Genomic DNA, 16,235 nt, shown 5'->3' on the forward strand with positions numbered 1-16,235 from the left:
TCAATTTACTTGGTTGGAAAGCGAATAAATAAATACATTTACTTAGTCGGAAAGATAATCGATTTACTTTGATGGAGAGCGAATAATCGATTTACTTGGTGAGAAAGCTAATGAATACTCAATTTACTTGGTTGGAAAGCTATAATTAATTGACTTGGTTGGAAAGCTATTAATTAATTTCGTTTTTTTTTTTTTTTTTTTTTTTTTTTGTATACAAGATCGAGGCTCGTGAAAGAGCGAACATTAATCACACAGAAAGACAAACAGACACACAAAACAAATAACATCGGGAGCGGTAGACAAGATGGGGAGAGAGGGGGAAGGACACAAACACAACATTTGAGAGCAGGGACCGAGAGACATGGAGACATCGAGAGAACTGTGGGAGGGAGAGGGCTTTGGGGGGGAGGCATGGGAAGGGGGGGGGGGGGGGTGGGAGAGGTATAAAACATATGGACACTGCCAAGACTTCCAGGAAAGAAGTTGGAATTTCAAACAAGGTGGATCTGGGGTGAATTAGTGGGGGTAGAAAAGATCAAGGTTTTGGATGGGGGAAGATAAGAGATGGTGGTGAACAGCTGTTTTGAAGACCTGGAGGGAGGAGTGTGATTGAAGTGAGTGTGGGAGTTTGTTCCAGAGGCGGGAGAAAAGAGGAATGAAAGAGTGAAGGTGAGCAGAGAGCCGAGATTTCGGCAGTTTAACCATCAGAGGGTGGCTGGCAGATCTTGTGCGACCTGTAGGAATATTTGGGGGTCAGAGCACAGAGAGAGCTGGGGGAGCAAGGCCGGAGAGGAGTCGGTAGAAGACAGAAAGACCACCTACCTGCCTGCGGTGAGTGAGTGAAAGGCCCTCAGAGATAGCTTCATCGCGGGAGATTCCAATGATTCTGAAAGCTTTGGATTCAACAGCGTGAATCCGAGCCAGGTGTGAGGCAGGAGCACCAGCCCATAGGGGAGAACAGTATTCCATTGAGCTGCGGATGAAAGCCTTGTATGTGGTGAGGAGCTCAGGTGTGCCTAGGAAGGACTTCGCACGACGGAGGATGCCCAGTCGGCGACTGGCTTTGGAGGCCAGCTTGGAAATGAGGTTTTCCCAAGAAAGATCATGGCAGATGGTGAGACCCAAAAGCTTGAGCGACAGAACTTCTTGGAGAGGATTGTTGAGAAAGTAGATGGGAGGGTTGTCCAGTCGATCTTTTCGGAGAGACATAGTAAGAGTGTGAGATTTGTCAGGATTGAAAGACATGTTCCACATGTTTGACCAGTCTGTGATTTTGTCCAGGTCTTCAGAGAGTGAGGAGGCTGCAGACTGCCGATCTGAGGGAAGAGGAATGGAGCGGCAGAGAGTGGAGTCATCAGCAAAGAGATACAGAGGATTTTCCAGAGAGTCGGAGAGATCATTGATGAATGAATGAATGAATGATCGTTTTTAAGGCCATTTTCCCCAAGGCGGGCGGGCCTTGCGGGCCATGACAATCATGGTTCCCTGTTTGAGGCAATGTTTTTATGGCCGGACCGGAGCCGGGGGCCGGAGGCCCTTTTATGGCCGGAGGAGAGATCATTGATAAAGACCAGAAAAAGCACAGGGCCCAGCACACTGCCTTGGGGAACTCCAGCCTGAACGGGAAGGGGAGATGAGAGAAATCCATTCAGGGCCACACGTTGACTACGACCAGAGAGGAAGTCCGCAAGCCATGCATGGAGATGTCCATGGATACCATAGGAGGAGAGTTTGGTGAGCAGAGCTGGGTGCCAGACCGTATCGAAGGCACGTGATATGTCAAGGGAGACAGCTCTGATTTCCTGTTTGGCATTGAGGACCTCCATCCATTGTTGAGACAGCAGAAGCAGCATGTCCAGAGTAGAGTGACCTGGTCTGAAACCAAATTGATGATCAGAGATCAAGCCATTGGAGAAGAGGAAAGATTTCATATCCGAAGCAATGATGGATTCCATGACTTTGCTGATAATTGGGAGCAGGCTGATTGGTCTGTAGTTGCAAGGATCTGTTTTTGCACCTTTTTTGTGTAAAGTGGTAATGTTTGCTGATTTCCAGGATGCTGGCAGATGACCTTGAGCAAAGGATAGGGTGAAAAGAACAGAGAGAGGGTGAGATAGAGCGGCAGAGCAGGATTTTAGGACCCGTGGGCTGATGCCATCTGGTCCAGTTGCAGAATCAGAGTCGAGGTTTGACAAAAACTCCTCCACCTTGTCAGGAGAGAAGGTCACAGAGTCCAGGAGCAGTTTGGTTCGACTGGGAAAGGTGGGAACAGAGAGAGATGGGTTTGGGACTAAGGATTTTGAGGCAAACACAGAGTTGAGGCATTCGGCTTTGTCACGTGCGATGTCAACTGTGTGGCCATTTGAGGTAAGGGAGGGGATGGAGGGGGAACAAACACCAGAAACGGATTTGACCAGACGCCACCAGGATTTGGAGGAAGGAGACAGGTTTGAGAGTTCATTCTTGAGTGAGGAGAGATAGTGCTTCCTGGCACTCCTGAGGGTAGACACACACTTGTTCCGAGCTTGGTGGAAGGAACTGAGATTTCCTTCAGTTGGATTAGCCTTCCAAGAGGCAAAGGCAAGTTGTTTCAGGGCAACTGCCTCACCACAAGATTCAGTGTACCATGGACGGGAGGAAGGGTAAGACAACTGAAGGCGAGATGGGATAAATCTGTGCATGAGAGAGATCAGTTTGCTTTGGAAGAATTCCCAGGAAGAATTGATGTCAGAGGCAGTGGAGATGGGAGACCAATCCAGACGATTGATGGCTGCTTGAAGACCGTCCCAGTCGGCCTGAGTGAAATGCCAGACTCGTCGACGCTGAGGAGGCTCTCTGAGAATGGCCAGAGAGATGTCCACTTTGATAAGCACATGATCAGAAGAACCGATTGGAGCAGAAGAAGAGCAGCAGACATTAGCAGGGAAGTTAGTCATAACCAAGTCTAGAAGAGAAGATACTCCATTGGCTGAGATCCGGGTCGGGAAATTGACAGATTGTGTCAATCCCAGTGAGTCACAGAAGTCCTTTGCTGAGGTGCCATGACTGGTGAGAGAGGAACCCACACCCAACCAGGTGGCATGATGACAATTGAAGTCACCACATATGAGGAAGAGAGAGTTGGGATGAGTGGATAGAAGTTGGTCCATGTTGTCAGACAGTGAAATGTAGATGGAGTCATCACTGTTTGGGGGACGGTACAGAACACATATGAACAAAAGGTGGGAGCGGAGAGGAAGCCGTAGCCAGAGGTACTCCTGGGGGTGAGGAGGAGAGAGGGCAGTGCAAGGAGAGTGAGGAAGAGAGTTTTTGATAAAGATAGCCACCCCACCACCAGGCCGAGGCTCAGGTCTATCATACCGGAGGAGGGAGTAACCAGGAAGAGATATTAAGGAATCAGAGACATCTTGAAGGAGGAAAGTCTCTGTTAAGCAGATCAAGTCTGGATTGTCAGAAGCAACCTGTATGGAGAGATCAGTCAGGTTTGAGCGAAGGCCCCGGATGTTTGAGGTCCATACCGTTAATGAAGAGAGAGGGGGAGCATCGGGTACAGGACAGGGGAGGGGAGGAGTAGGGTAAGATGAAGGATGAGAGGGGGAGGTAGGGAGAGCAGTTGATAGTGTGTCAGATATTGCAGAAGAGTTCCAAGAAAGGGAAGGATGAGGAGGATGAAAGGTTTGATGGTGAAGGGATGAGGCACAGTGAGGCGTTGTTTGAGGGGGGGCAGAGGAAAGAAGAAGGTTGGGGGGGGTGGAGGTATGAGATTGAAGGGAGACGAAGTGGGGAGGAGGCAGCTTTGAGGAGGAGGGGGGAGGAGGGAGAATTGGAGAGGAATGGTATGGGGGGAGATTTGAATGGGAGGGGTTGGGGGGGAGTTTTGAAGGGGAGGAGTGAGGGGGGAGTTTAGGAGTGGAAGGGCAAGGGGGGAGTTCAGGAGTGGAAGGGCAAGGGGGGAGTTCAGGAGTGGAGGGGTAGGGGGGGGAGTTTAAGAGTGGCGGGGCAAGGGGGGAGTTTAGGAGTGTAGGTGCAAGGGGAGGGATTTGGATGGGAGGGGCAAGAGGGGAGTTTAGAAAGTGGATGATTAATGAAAGACGAACATTGAAAACAAATTGGGTTTGTTGTGATTTTCAAGTTAGCAATCCGGTTCAGAATGATGGAGGAGGGATGGAATGAATGTGAATTTAGACCATGTAGTGAGGGAGACGTATAAGATATTGAATTTCTTTTTTTTGAGGTGGAATGAGTTGGAGAGGAAATTGAGAAAAGCCTTTTAAATAGGAAGAAAAACAGCGTGTTGTAAAATACCACTGAGTAAAACACTGAAGGGGAAAGGTTATACATATTTAAATAATATTTAAACAGAACCGTGAACAATCTTATGTGCACAAAAATACCAACGGGGGGAGAGTCGAGAGGGACCACCACGAGTCACGTGAAGGGCAAACGGTGGATGGCAAGGAGTTAATGGGGGCGGGGCGAACAGCACACCTGGACAGAAAATACAGGATGAGTCAACAGTACACGTGGAGAAAGGAAAATAAATGTTTTTGGTTTTTTTTTTTTTTTTTTTTTTGGTTTTTGGGGGTGGGGCGGGGGAGCTGGGGATTTAGAACGTTAGACAGAGTATTATGTTCGGGGTAGAAGGGAAAAAAACTAAGAGCCAAGCAAAACACGATTAAGATAACAAACACCGACGGGGGTACAACTACAAGGCCGCACACGAGGAGCAGAACACGATTAAATAATTACAAGTTACAGGAAATTCAAACCAAAAGTAACTATAATCAAAACAATAACGCATGGACGATAAAATAACGAGTTGAAATTTGACAATCTATCTGGGGAAATGGGGGAGAAACACATGGTCGAAGAACGAACGAACGAACGAATAAGAATGAATAAACGAATGAGAACAGAGAAGGAAATGTTTTTTTTTTGTATTTTTTTGAGTTGTGATTTACACAAGGAAGAGGGCTATGGGGTGAAAAGATTGGGAAAACAGAACGAAAGTTATTGGATCACAAAAACACGGACCGCTGAGAGAAAAACAATGCCTCAAGGTTGTACAGTGTTCACTGTACAACTACAAGGCCTCGTTGGTTAGAAAGCTAATAAACACTCAATTTACTTGGTTGGAAAGCTATAATTAATTTGCTTGGTTGGAAAGCTATAATTAATTTACTTGGTTGGAAAGCTAATAATTAATTTGCTTGGTTGGAAAGCTAATAATTAATTTACTTGTTTGGAAAGCTAATAATTAATTTACTTGGTTGGAAAGCTAATAATTAATTTACTTGGTTGGAAAGCTAATAATTTATTTGCTTAGTTGGAAAGCTAATAATTAATTTACTTGGTTGGAAAGCTATAATTAATTTACTTGGTTGGAAAGCTATAATTAATTTACTTGGTTGGAAAGCTATAATTAATTTACTTGTTTGGAAAGCTAATAATTAATTTACTTGGTTGGACAGCTAATAATTAATTTACTTGGTTGGAAAGCTACTAATTAATTTACTTGGTTGGAAAGCTATAATTAATTTACTTGGTTGGAAAGCTAATAATTAATTTACTTGGTTGGAAAGCTACTAATTAATTTACTTGGTTGGAAAGCTACTAATTAATTTACGTGGTTGGAAAGCGAATAAATAAATACATTTACTTGGGAGGAAAGATAATCGATTTACTTTGATGGAGAGCTAATAATTAGTTGACTTGGTTGGAAAGCTAATAATCGATTTACTTGGTTAGAAAGCTAATAAATACTCAATTTACTTGGTTGGAAAGCTATAATTAATTGACTTGGTTGGAAAGCTATAATTAATTGACTTGGTTGGAAAGCTATAAATTAATTGACTTGGTTGGAAAGCTAATAATTAATTTACTTGGTTAGAAAGCTAATAATTAATTTGCTTGGTTGGAAAGCGATAATTAATTTAGTTGGTTGGAAAGCAAATAAATAAATACATTTACTTGGTAGGAAAGATAATCGATTTACTTTGATGGAGGGCTAATAATTAATCGACTTGGTTGGAAAGCTAATCATCGATTTACTTGGTTAGAAAGCTAATATATACTCAATTTACATGGTTGGAAAGCTATAATTAATTGAATTGGTTGGAAAGCTAATAATTAATTTACTTGGTTAGAAAGCTAATAATTAATTTGCTTGGTTGGAAAGCGATAATTAATTTAGTTGGTTGGAAAGCGAATAAATAAATACATTTACTTGGTAGGAAAGATAATCGATTTACTTTGATGGAGAGCTAATAATTAATCGACTTGGTTGGAAAGCTAATCATCGATTTACTTGGTTAGAAAGCTAATATATACTCAATTGACTTGGTTGGAAAGCTATAATTAATTGACTTGGTTGGAAAGCTAATAATTAATTTACTTGGTTAGAAAGCTAATAATTAATTTGCTTGGTTGGAAAGCGATAATTAATTTAGTTGGTTGGAAAGCGAATAAATAAATACATTTACTTGGTAGGAAAGATAATCGATTTACTTTGATGGAGAGCTAATAATTAATCGACTTGGTTGGAAAGCTAATAATTAATTTACTTGGTTAGAAAGCTAATAATTAATTTACTTGGTTGGAAAGCGATAATTAATTTAGTTGGTTGGAAAGCGAATAAATAAATACATTTACTTGATTGGAAAGCTAATAATTAATTTACGTGGTTGGAAAGCGAATAAATAAATACATTTACTTGGTAGGAAAGATAATCGATTTCCTTTGATGGAGAGCTAATAATTAATCGACTTGGTTGGAAAGCTAATCATCGATTTACTTGGTTAGAAAGCTAATATATACTCAATTTACTTGGTTGAAAAGCTCTAATTAATTTAGTTGGTTTGAAAGCTAATAATTACTCAATTTACTTGGTTGGAAAGCTAATAATTAATTGACTTGGTTAGAAAGCGAATAAATAAATAAATTTACTTGGTAGGAAAGATAATCGATTAACTTTGATGGAGAGCTAATAATTAATTGACTTGGTTGGAAAGCTAATAATCGATTTACTTGGTTGTAAAGCTAATAATTAATTTACTTGGTTAGAAAGCTAATATATACTCAATTGACTTGGTTGGAAAGCTAATAATTAATTGACTTGGTTGGAAAGCTAATAATTAATTGACTTAGTTGGAAAGCTAATAATTAATTTACTTGTTTGGAAAGCGAATAATTAATTGACTTTGTTGGAAAGCTAATAAATACTCAATTTACTTGGTTGGAAAGCTATAATTAATTGACTTGGTTGGAAAGCTATAATTAATTGACTTGGTTAGAAAGCTAATAAATACTCAATTTACTTGGTTGGAAAGCTATAATTAATTGACTTGGTTGGAAAGCTAATAATTAATTTACTTGTTTGGAAAGCTAATAATTAATTTACTTGTTTGGAAAGCTAATAATTAATTTACTTGGTTGGAAAGCTAATAATTAATTTACTTGGTTGGAAAGCTAATAATTAATTTACTTGTTTGGAAAGCTATAATTAATTGACTTGGTTGGAAAGCGAATAATTAATTTACTTGGTTGGAAAGCTAATAATTAATTTACTTGGTTGGAAAGCTATAATTAATTGACTTGGATGGAAAGCTATAATTAATTGACTTGGTTGGAAAGCTAAAAATTAATTTACTTGTTTGGAAAGCTATAATTAATTTACTTGTTTGGAAAGCTATAATTAATTTACTTGTTTGGAAAGCTATAATTAATTTGCTTGGTTGGAAAGCTATAATTAATTGACTTGGATGGAAAGCTATAATTAATTTACTTGTTTGGAAAGCTATAATTAATTTGCTTGGTTGGAAAGCTATAATTAATTGACTTGGTTGGAAAGCTATAATTAATTGACTTAGTTGGAAAGATAATAATTAATTTACTTGTTTGGAAAGCTAATAATTAATTTACTTGGTTGGAAAGCTAATAATTAATTTACTTGGTTGGGAAGCTAATAATTAATTTACTTGGTTGGAAAGCTATAATTAATTGACTTGGTTGAAAAACCACCGTTTAGAGGCCATTTTTCCCCGCAAAGCGGGGGTTGGCCTTTTCGGGGACCGTGGTAGTTGTTGTTTTTTTGGTCCCCTTTTTGAAGCAATGTTTTACGGCCGGATGCCCTTCCTGACGCCAACCCTTTTTGCCGCCTTCAACGACAAACAGGGAATTACCAGTGAACTGGTACTCAATTGGCCGACCTCGGAAGGATGACAGGCTGAGTCAACCCCCCTGGCATTAATTCGGCGATCGACCGAGATTCGAACCCAGGATCCTAGGATCCTAAGCCGGCACCCTAGCCGCTAGCCCAACACCAGGGAATGGTTGGTTGGAAACTTGGTTGGAAAGCTAATAATTAATTTACTTGTTTGGAAAGCTAATAATTAATTTATTTGGTTGGAAAGCTGATAATTAATTGACTTGGTTGGAAAGCTAATAATTAATTTACTTGGTTCGAAAGCTAATAATTAATTTACTTGGTTGGAAAGCTAATAATTAATTTACTTGGTTGGAAAGCTAATAATTAATTTACTTGGTTGGAAAGCTAATAATTAATTTACTTGGTTGGAAAGCTATAATTAATTTACTTGGTTGGAAAGCTAATAATTAATTTACTTGGTTGGAAAGCTAATAATTAATTTACTTGATTGGAAAGCTAATAATTAATTTACTTGGTTGGAAAGCTAATAATTAATTTACTTGGTTGGAAAGCTATAATTAATTTACTTGGTTGGAAAGCTATAATTAATTTACTTGGTTGGAAAGCTAATAATTAATTTACTTGGTTCGAAAGCTAATAATTAATTTACTTGGTTGGAAAGCTAATAATTAATTTACTTGGTTGGAAAGCTAATAATTAATTTACTTGGTTGGAAAGCTATAATTAATTTACTTGATTGGAAAGCTATAATTAATTTACTTGATTGGAAAGCTATAATTAATTTACTTGGTTGGAAAGCTAATAATTAATTTACTTGGTTGAAAAGCTATAATTAATTTACTTGATTGGAAAGCTATAATTAATTTACTTGATTGGAAAGCTATAATTAATTTACTTGGTTGGAAAGCTAATAATTAATTTACTTGGTTGGAAAGCTAATAATTAATTTTCTTGGTTGGAAAGCTAATAATTAATTTACTTGGTTGGAAAGCTAATAATTAATGTACTTGGTTGGAAAGCTAATAATTAATGTACTTGGTTGGAAAGCTAATAATTAATTTAATTGGTTGGAAAGCTAATAATTAATTTACTTGGTTGGAAAGCTAATAATTAATTTACTTGGTTGGAAAGCTAATAATTAATTTACTTGGTTGGAAAGCTAATAATTAATTTACTTGGTTGGAAAGCTAATAATTAATTTACTTGGTTGGAAAGCTAATAATCAATTTATTTGGTTGGAAAGCTAATAATTAATTTACTTGGTTGGAAAGCTAATAATTAATTTACTTGGTTGGAAAGCTAATAATTAATTTACTTGGTTGGAAAGCTAATAATTAATTTACTTGGTTGGAAAGCTAATAATTAATTTACTTGGTTGGAAAGCTAATAATTAATTTACTTGGTTGGAAAGCTAATAATTAATTTACTTGGTTGGAAAGCTAATAATTAATTTACTTGGTTGGAAAGCTAATAATTAATTTACTTGTTTGGAAAGCTCATAATTAATTTACTTGGTTGGAAAGCTAATAATTAATTTACTTGGTTGGAAAGCTAATAATCAATTTATTTGGTTGGAAAGCAAATCCAACGGAAGGAAATCTCATTTCCTTTCACAAAGCCCGAAACAAGTGTGTGTCCACCCTCAGAAGAGCCAGGAAACAATATCTCTCCGTTCTCAAGACCGAACTCTCTTATCTGTCTCCCTCTTCCAAATCCTGGTGGCGTCTGGTCAAATCCGTTTCTGGTGTTTGTTCCCCCTCCATCCCCTCCCTTACCTCAAACGGCTACACAGCTGACTCCGCACGTGAAAAAGCTGAATGCCTCAACTCTGTGTTTGCCTCTAAATCTTGTGTCCCAAACCCATCCCTCTCTGTACCCACCATACCCAGTCGTACCCTGCTGCTCCTGGACTCCGTGTCCTTTCCTCCTGACAAGGTGGAAAAGTTTCTGTCAACCCTCGACTCTGATTCTGCAACTGGACCCGACGGCATCAGCCCACGGGTCCTAAAATCCTGCTCTGCTGCTCTATCTCACCCTCTCTCTGTTCTCTTCACCCTCTCTTTTGCTCAAGGTCAACTGCCATCTGCTTGGAAATCAGCCAACATCACCGCTTTGCACAAAAAAGGTGCAAAAACAGATCCTAGCAACTACAGACCAATCAGCCTTCTCCCAATTATCAGCAAAGTCATGGAATCCATCATTGCTTCTGATATGAAATCTTTCCTCTTCTCCAATGGCTTGATCTCTGATCATCAATTTGGTTTCAGACAAGGTCACTCTACTCTGGACATGCTGCTTCTGCTGTCTCAACAATGGATGGAGGTCCTCAATGCCAAACAGGAAATTAGAGCTGTCTCCCTCGACATATCACGTGCCTTCGACACGGTCTGGCACCCCGCTCTGCTCACCAAACTCTCCTCCTTTGGTATCCATGGAAATCTCCACGCATGGCTGGCGGACTTCCTCTCTAGTCGTCGTCAACGTGTGGCCCTGAATGGGTTTCTCTCATCTCCTCTTCCTGTTCAGGCTGGAGTTCCCCAAGGCAGTGTTCTGGGCCCCGTGCTTTTTCTGGTCTTCATCAATGATCTCTCTGACTCTCTCGAAAATCCTCTCTATCTCTTTGCTGATGACTCCACTCTCTGCCGCTCCATTCCTCTTCCCTCAGATCGGCAGTCTGCTGCCTCCTCACTCTCTGAAGACCTGGACAAAATCACAGACTGGTCAAACAAGTGGAACATGTCTTTCAATCCTGACAAATCTCACACTCTTACTATGTCTCTCCGAAAAGATCGACTGGACAACCCTCCCATCTACTTTCTCAACAATCCTCTCCAAGAAGTTCTGTCGCTCAAGATTTTGGGTCTCACTATCTGCCATGATCTTTCTTGGGAAAACCACATTTCCAAGCTGGCCTCCAAAGCCAGTCGCCGACTGGGCATCCTCCGTCGTGCGAAGTCCTTCCTCGGCACACCTGAGCTCCTCACCACATACAAGGCTTTCATCCGCAGCTCAATGGAATACTGTTCTCCACTATGGGCCGGTGCTCCTGCCTCACACCTAGCTCGGCTTCACGCTGTTGAAACCAAAGCTTTCAGAATTATTGGAATCTCCCGCGATGAAGCTATCTCTGAGGGCCTTTCACTCACTCACCGCAGGCAGGTAGGTGGTCTTTCTGTCTTCTACCGACTCCTCTCCGGCCTTGCACCCCCAGCTCTCTCTGTGCTCTGTCCCCCAAATATTCCTACAGGTCGCACAAGATCTGCCAGCAACCCTCTGATGGTTAAACTGCCGAAATCTCGGCTCTCCGCTCACCTTCACTCTTTCATTCCTCTTTTCTCCCGCCTCTGGAACAAACTCCCTCACTCCCTTCAATCCCACTCCTCCCTCCAGGTCTTTAAAACAGCTGTTCACCACCATCTCTTATCTTCCCCCATCCAAAACCTTGATCTTTTCTACCCCCGCTAATTCACCCCAGATCCACCTTGTTTGAAATTCCAACTTCTTTCCTGGAAGTCCTGGCAGTGTCCATATGTTTTATACCTCTCCCACTGCCCCCTTCCCACGCCCCCCCCCCCCAAAGCCCTCGCCCTCTCTCAGATCTCTCGATGTCTCCATGTCTCTCGGTCCCTGCTCTCAAATGTTGTGTTTGTGTCCTTCCCCCTCTCTCCCCATCTTGTCTACCGCTCCCTATGTTATATGTTTTATGTGTCGGTTTGTCTTTCTGTGTGATTAATGTTCGCTCTTTCACGAGCCTCGATATTGTATACAAAAAAAAAAAAAAAAAAAAAAAAAAAAAAAAAAAAAAAAAAAAAAAAAAAAAAAAGCTAATAATTAATTTACTTGGTTGGAAAGCTAATAATTAATTTACTTGGTTGGAAAGCTAATAATTAATTTACTTGGTTGGAAAGCTAATAATTAATTTACTTGGTTGGAAAGCTAATAATTAATTTACTTGGTTAGAAAGCTAATATATACTCAATTTACTTGGTTGGAAAGCTAATAATCAATTTATTTGGTTGGAAAGCTAATAATTAATTTACTTGGTTGGAAAGCTAATAATCAATTTATTTGGTTGGAAAGCTAATAATTAATTTACTTGGTTGGAAAGCTAATAATTAATTTACTTGGTTGGAAAGCTAATAATTAATTTACTTGGTTGGAAAGCTAATAATTAATTTACTTGGTTAGAAAGCTATAATTAATGTACTTGGTTGGAAAGCTAATAATCAATTTATTTGGTTGGAAAGCTAATAATTAATTTACTTGGTTGGAAAGCTAATAATCAATTTATTTGGTTGGAAAGCTAATAATTAATTTACTTGGTTGGAAAGCTAATAATCAATTTATTTGGTTGGAAAGCTAATAATTAATTTACTTGGTTGGAAAGCTAATAATCAATTTATTTGGTTGGAAAGCTAATAATTAATTTACTTGGTTGGAAAGCTAATAATTAATTTACTTGGTTGGAAAGCTAATAATTAATTTACTTGGTTGGAAAGCTAATAATTAATTTACTTGGTTGGAAAGCTAATAATTAATTTACTTGGTTAGAAAGCTAATATATACTCAATTTACTTGGTTGGAAAGCTATAATTAATTGACTTGGTTGGAAAGCTAATAATTAATTTACTTGGTTAGAAAGGTAATATATACTCAATTTACTTGGTTGGAAAGCTATAATTAATTGACTTGGTTGGAAAGCTAATAATTAATTTACTTGGTTAGAAAGCTAATATATACTCAATTGACTTGGTTGGAAAGCTATAATTAATTGACTTGGTTGTAAAGCTAATAATTAATTTACTTGGTTAGAAAGCTAATATATACTCAATTGACTTGGTTGGAAAGCTATAATTAATTGACTTGGTTGGAAAGCTAATAATTAATTGACTTGGTTGGAAAGCTAATAATTAATTGACTTGGTTGGAAAGCTAATAATTAATTTAGTTGGATAGAAAGCTAATAAATACTCAATTTACTTTGTTGAAAGATAATCGATTTGCTTTGTTGGAGAGCTAATAATCGATTTACTTTGATGGAGAGCTAATAATTAATTGACTTGGTTGGAAAGCTAATAATTAATTTAGTTGGATAGAAAGCTAATAAATACTCAATTTACTTTGTTGAAAGATAATCGATTTACTTTGATGGAAAGCTAATAATCGATTTACTTTGATGGAGAGCTAATAATCGATTATTCTCAAGTGTGGAATTTCATTTCGCTGGACAAAATACGTTCTTGATACTGCAAGTTGATATCTATTAAATATTCGTGCGTTCTCATTTTGCCCCCAGGCCCTCCTACAAAGCCCTGCTGTGATGGCACTGCTTCAGGAGGGACAGAAAGCTTTGGCTGAACAACCATGGCCAATGGTGCAAGAATGCTTTGCATTTGTTTCTGCTGCGGCTGCTTCGCATGTGATGATGCCATTGGAGGAAAGACGACAGTTCAATGGGTGTGACGAAGTTTAAATTTATTGGACACAGCAAGTAAAGACTCATTGTGTCCATCCAGCCTTTGGGTTTTTATCATGTGGAAAATATCTCCACTGCTACAACTTTCACAGCCCCAAATAATCCTACCTTCTTGTAGGGTTTGACTGCAAGAGAATGTCTTCAGCCTTTCACAAAACTGCTGTCCAGGCATGATGATCGACCCAAAGGTGATTGGGACAGGAATGCTAATTTTGTCAGGAATGTGTAATTTGGCCATGGTGGCGATGATGACTCGGGTACTCTTCATGGAAGACACCACCGAGGGGTTTTTGACGTTCACCAAGTAATTCAAGCAGATGGGACACCCAGTTTAACATCCATCCGAGGTACGGCACACTTTGTGATGCAAGGCCCCAATCAAATAGTTTATAGTTGAGACTGAAATGAACCCCAGACAAGACGGCTCAAAGGTAAGTGCACTGCTTCTGCGCCATCATGTCATGGTTGGAGAGGTCTGTCGGGGTAGCATAAATTTGGCAAAGTGAGTTTTTAATGGGACTTTCATTTGCTTATGAGTTATGACCTATCATCTTTATAACTGACAACGACCCTGGCCATAAGGATGGGTTAATTCCCCCAGGATTTCAGACTGATTAATTCCCCCAGAATTGGCACATTTTAATACGACTTGTAATACCAACTCCCACCGGGAGCAGCACTGTTCCGCATTTTTTTTTTTTACATAAAGAGAATTGTGTTCCTCCCTTCACTCTGAAACCCAGAGAGTATCAGCTTTTTTATTTGTCCATCTGAAATCTTCTCCTGCAGACCCTGAGTGTAACCACCAGTTTTAAACTCATTCCGTCCACTGGTTCAGGAGTACTGAGAAGTCAAACAGACACTTCTCGTTACCCCGTGCACATAAAGTGAAAAGGGGGAGGAAGCAATTGGTTCATTTTGTCTGTCCACAAATGTCAGTTCATGATTGAATAACAACTTGATTTCTATTGAATGTTATATTTTCAACACTAATCGGGGAAAAAACCTGTAGTTAACAATCCATTGGCTCTGAATTTGTCCCGATCGCATATGCGCTGAGAGGAGAGATAATTATTTTATTCCATCTGCCAAACAAAAATGAAAATCATTTAAAACCTGAAAATCCGTTTTTAAGGATGTCATAAAGGGTACAAACAGCAGTCACGAAGACCTAATGTAATGTGTTAAACAAGGTGGTGTAAAAGAAGCTGCATCAGTGGTGGTAAACTTCTGAATTTTTTTTTTCTGCAATCTGTAAAATCCTTATTTTATTTCGATTTAATTATAGACTTGAACACTGCAGAACACAAATCGCCTTTTTGGCACTTTCAAAAAACCCTTATATTTATCAGAACCTGGATGAAATTTTATCGCATTTTACATCATGACCAATCACATTTGCGCTCGTAAACCCTTCTCGTGTCCTTGTTTCTCAAGACTGTGCGGGATAAGGTGTTCTGTGAACTCCAGTTATGGTGCGATGTTCAATCGGCTGATGACAGTGGTTGGTTTCGTTAACAATACAACAACAACAACAACAACACGCATTTTAAAGGCCATTTTCCCTGCTAGAGCGGGGGTTAGCCTTGTGGGGGGTTCTTGGTTTCGTTAACAATAAACTATGCTAAAGGGAAATGGAAAAAAATAAGCTTTGCATTGTACCCGGTTTCCCTTACACCAGTCAACCCAGGTTGAAAACAGTGCTGTGTCAATATTTTATATCCATGTACACTAGCCCGGCCGGTTTGGCCCGTTAAAGCGAGCTCGCCCACATTTATCCATATCCTTTTCCAAAGACACCGGCCATGCCGTGAGATTATGGCTGGCAATCAGGAGATTTGTGGGTGCATACATTTTGTGTCAAATTAAAAGGAAAGGCTATTGTTTGGCCTACAGAAATCCTGATTATTCTCTGGTGCCTTTTAAAAGCATTCATTGGTCAGAAGAGAAAGTTTGCAGAAGACGAGCTTATTGGCACGAGACGATACCCATTCGGGCGGCAATCGCTCAGACGCAGCATTTCTCTGAGGCCTGGCAGCCCACCTCGGGGCAGGCCAGCCGAGCGCTCGAGGCTCGCTGCCAAAGAACCCCCCACATCCATCAAAACCATACACCAAATGGAAATGCGAGCTTTTCGCTCGGCTCAGATCGTTCATCGTATGCGGGCCAAGTTTCATTCAACTCGGGTTGAATGGTGCATGGAAACCAGGTTAAACCGAAGGAGTTTGGAACTGCTTGTGGCCATTTGCATATTGCATGCGCAAAATGACGAAGTGGTAACCTCGACGATTTGCATTACCCCTCCCTTCTCTTTTCTATTATTTTCTTATCCTTCTTTCTTTCCTTCTTTATTTCTCGATTCAATCCCCTTCTCTTTCCCCGATTTCACCAATAGGATAGCTCTATGGTGGCTTATCCTCTTTGAGGCGTCCACTGCGAGTTAAACTGCCAACCTGACTATAAAGTGTCAACCGAGTATTTCATAGCCAGGGCGTTGCATCATATAGCACATTACATCTACGAGCATTTGCTGGTGCACGTTAAACATACCGTGGTACTTTCCAAAAACCAAGTCATTTTGTGACGTTACCAT

At 39.8% G+C, this 16,235-nt stretch overlaps 1 protein-coding gene across 1 annotated transcript in view; it reads left to right on the forward strand.

The window, feature by feature from the left end:
* Positions 1 to 15,547, forward strand: part of RFXAP (regulatory factor X associated protein) — a 30,545-nt gene extending 14,998 nt beyond the window's left edge. The window contains exon 3 of the mRNA XM_068135181.2: positions 13,463 to 15,547. Within this exon, the coding sequence (XP_067991282.2) occupies positions 13,463 to 13,639 (177 nt within the window). The 3' untranslated portion in view covers positions 13,640 to 15,547. The remainder of the gene's footprint in view (positions 1 to 13,462) is intronic.
* The last annotated feature ends 688 nt before the right edge of the window (positions 15,548 to 16,235 follow it).

The sequence above is a fragment of the Myxine glutinosa genome, chromosome 14 (assembly GCF_964187855.1).
Source record: "Myxine glutinosa chromosome 14, kmMyxGlut1.1, whole genome shotgun sequence".
In the NCBI taxonomy this organism is placed as follows: Eukaryota; Metazoa; Chordata; class Myxini; order Myxiniformes; family Myxinidae; genus Myxine; species Myxine glutinosa.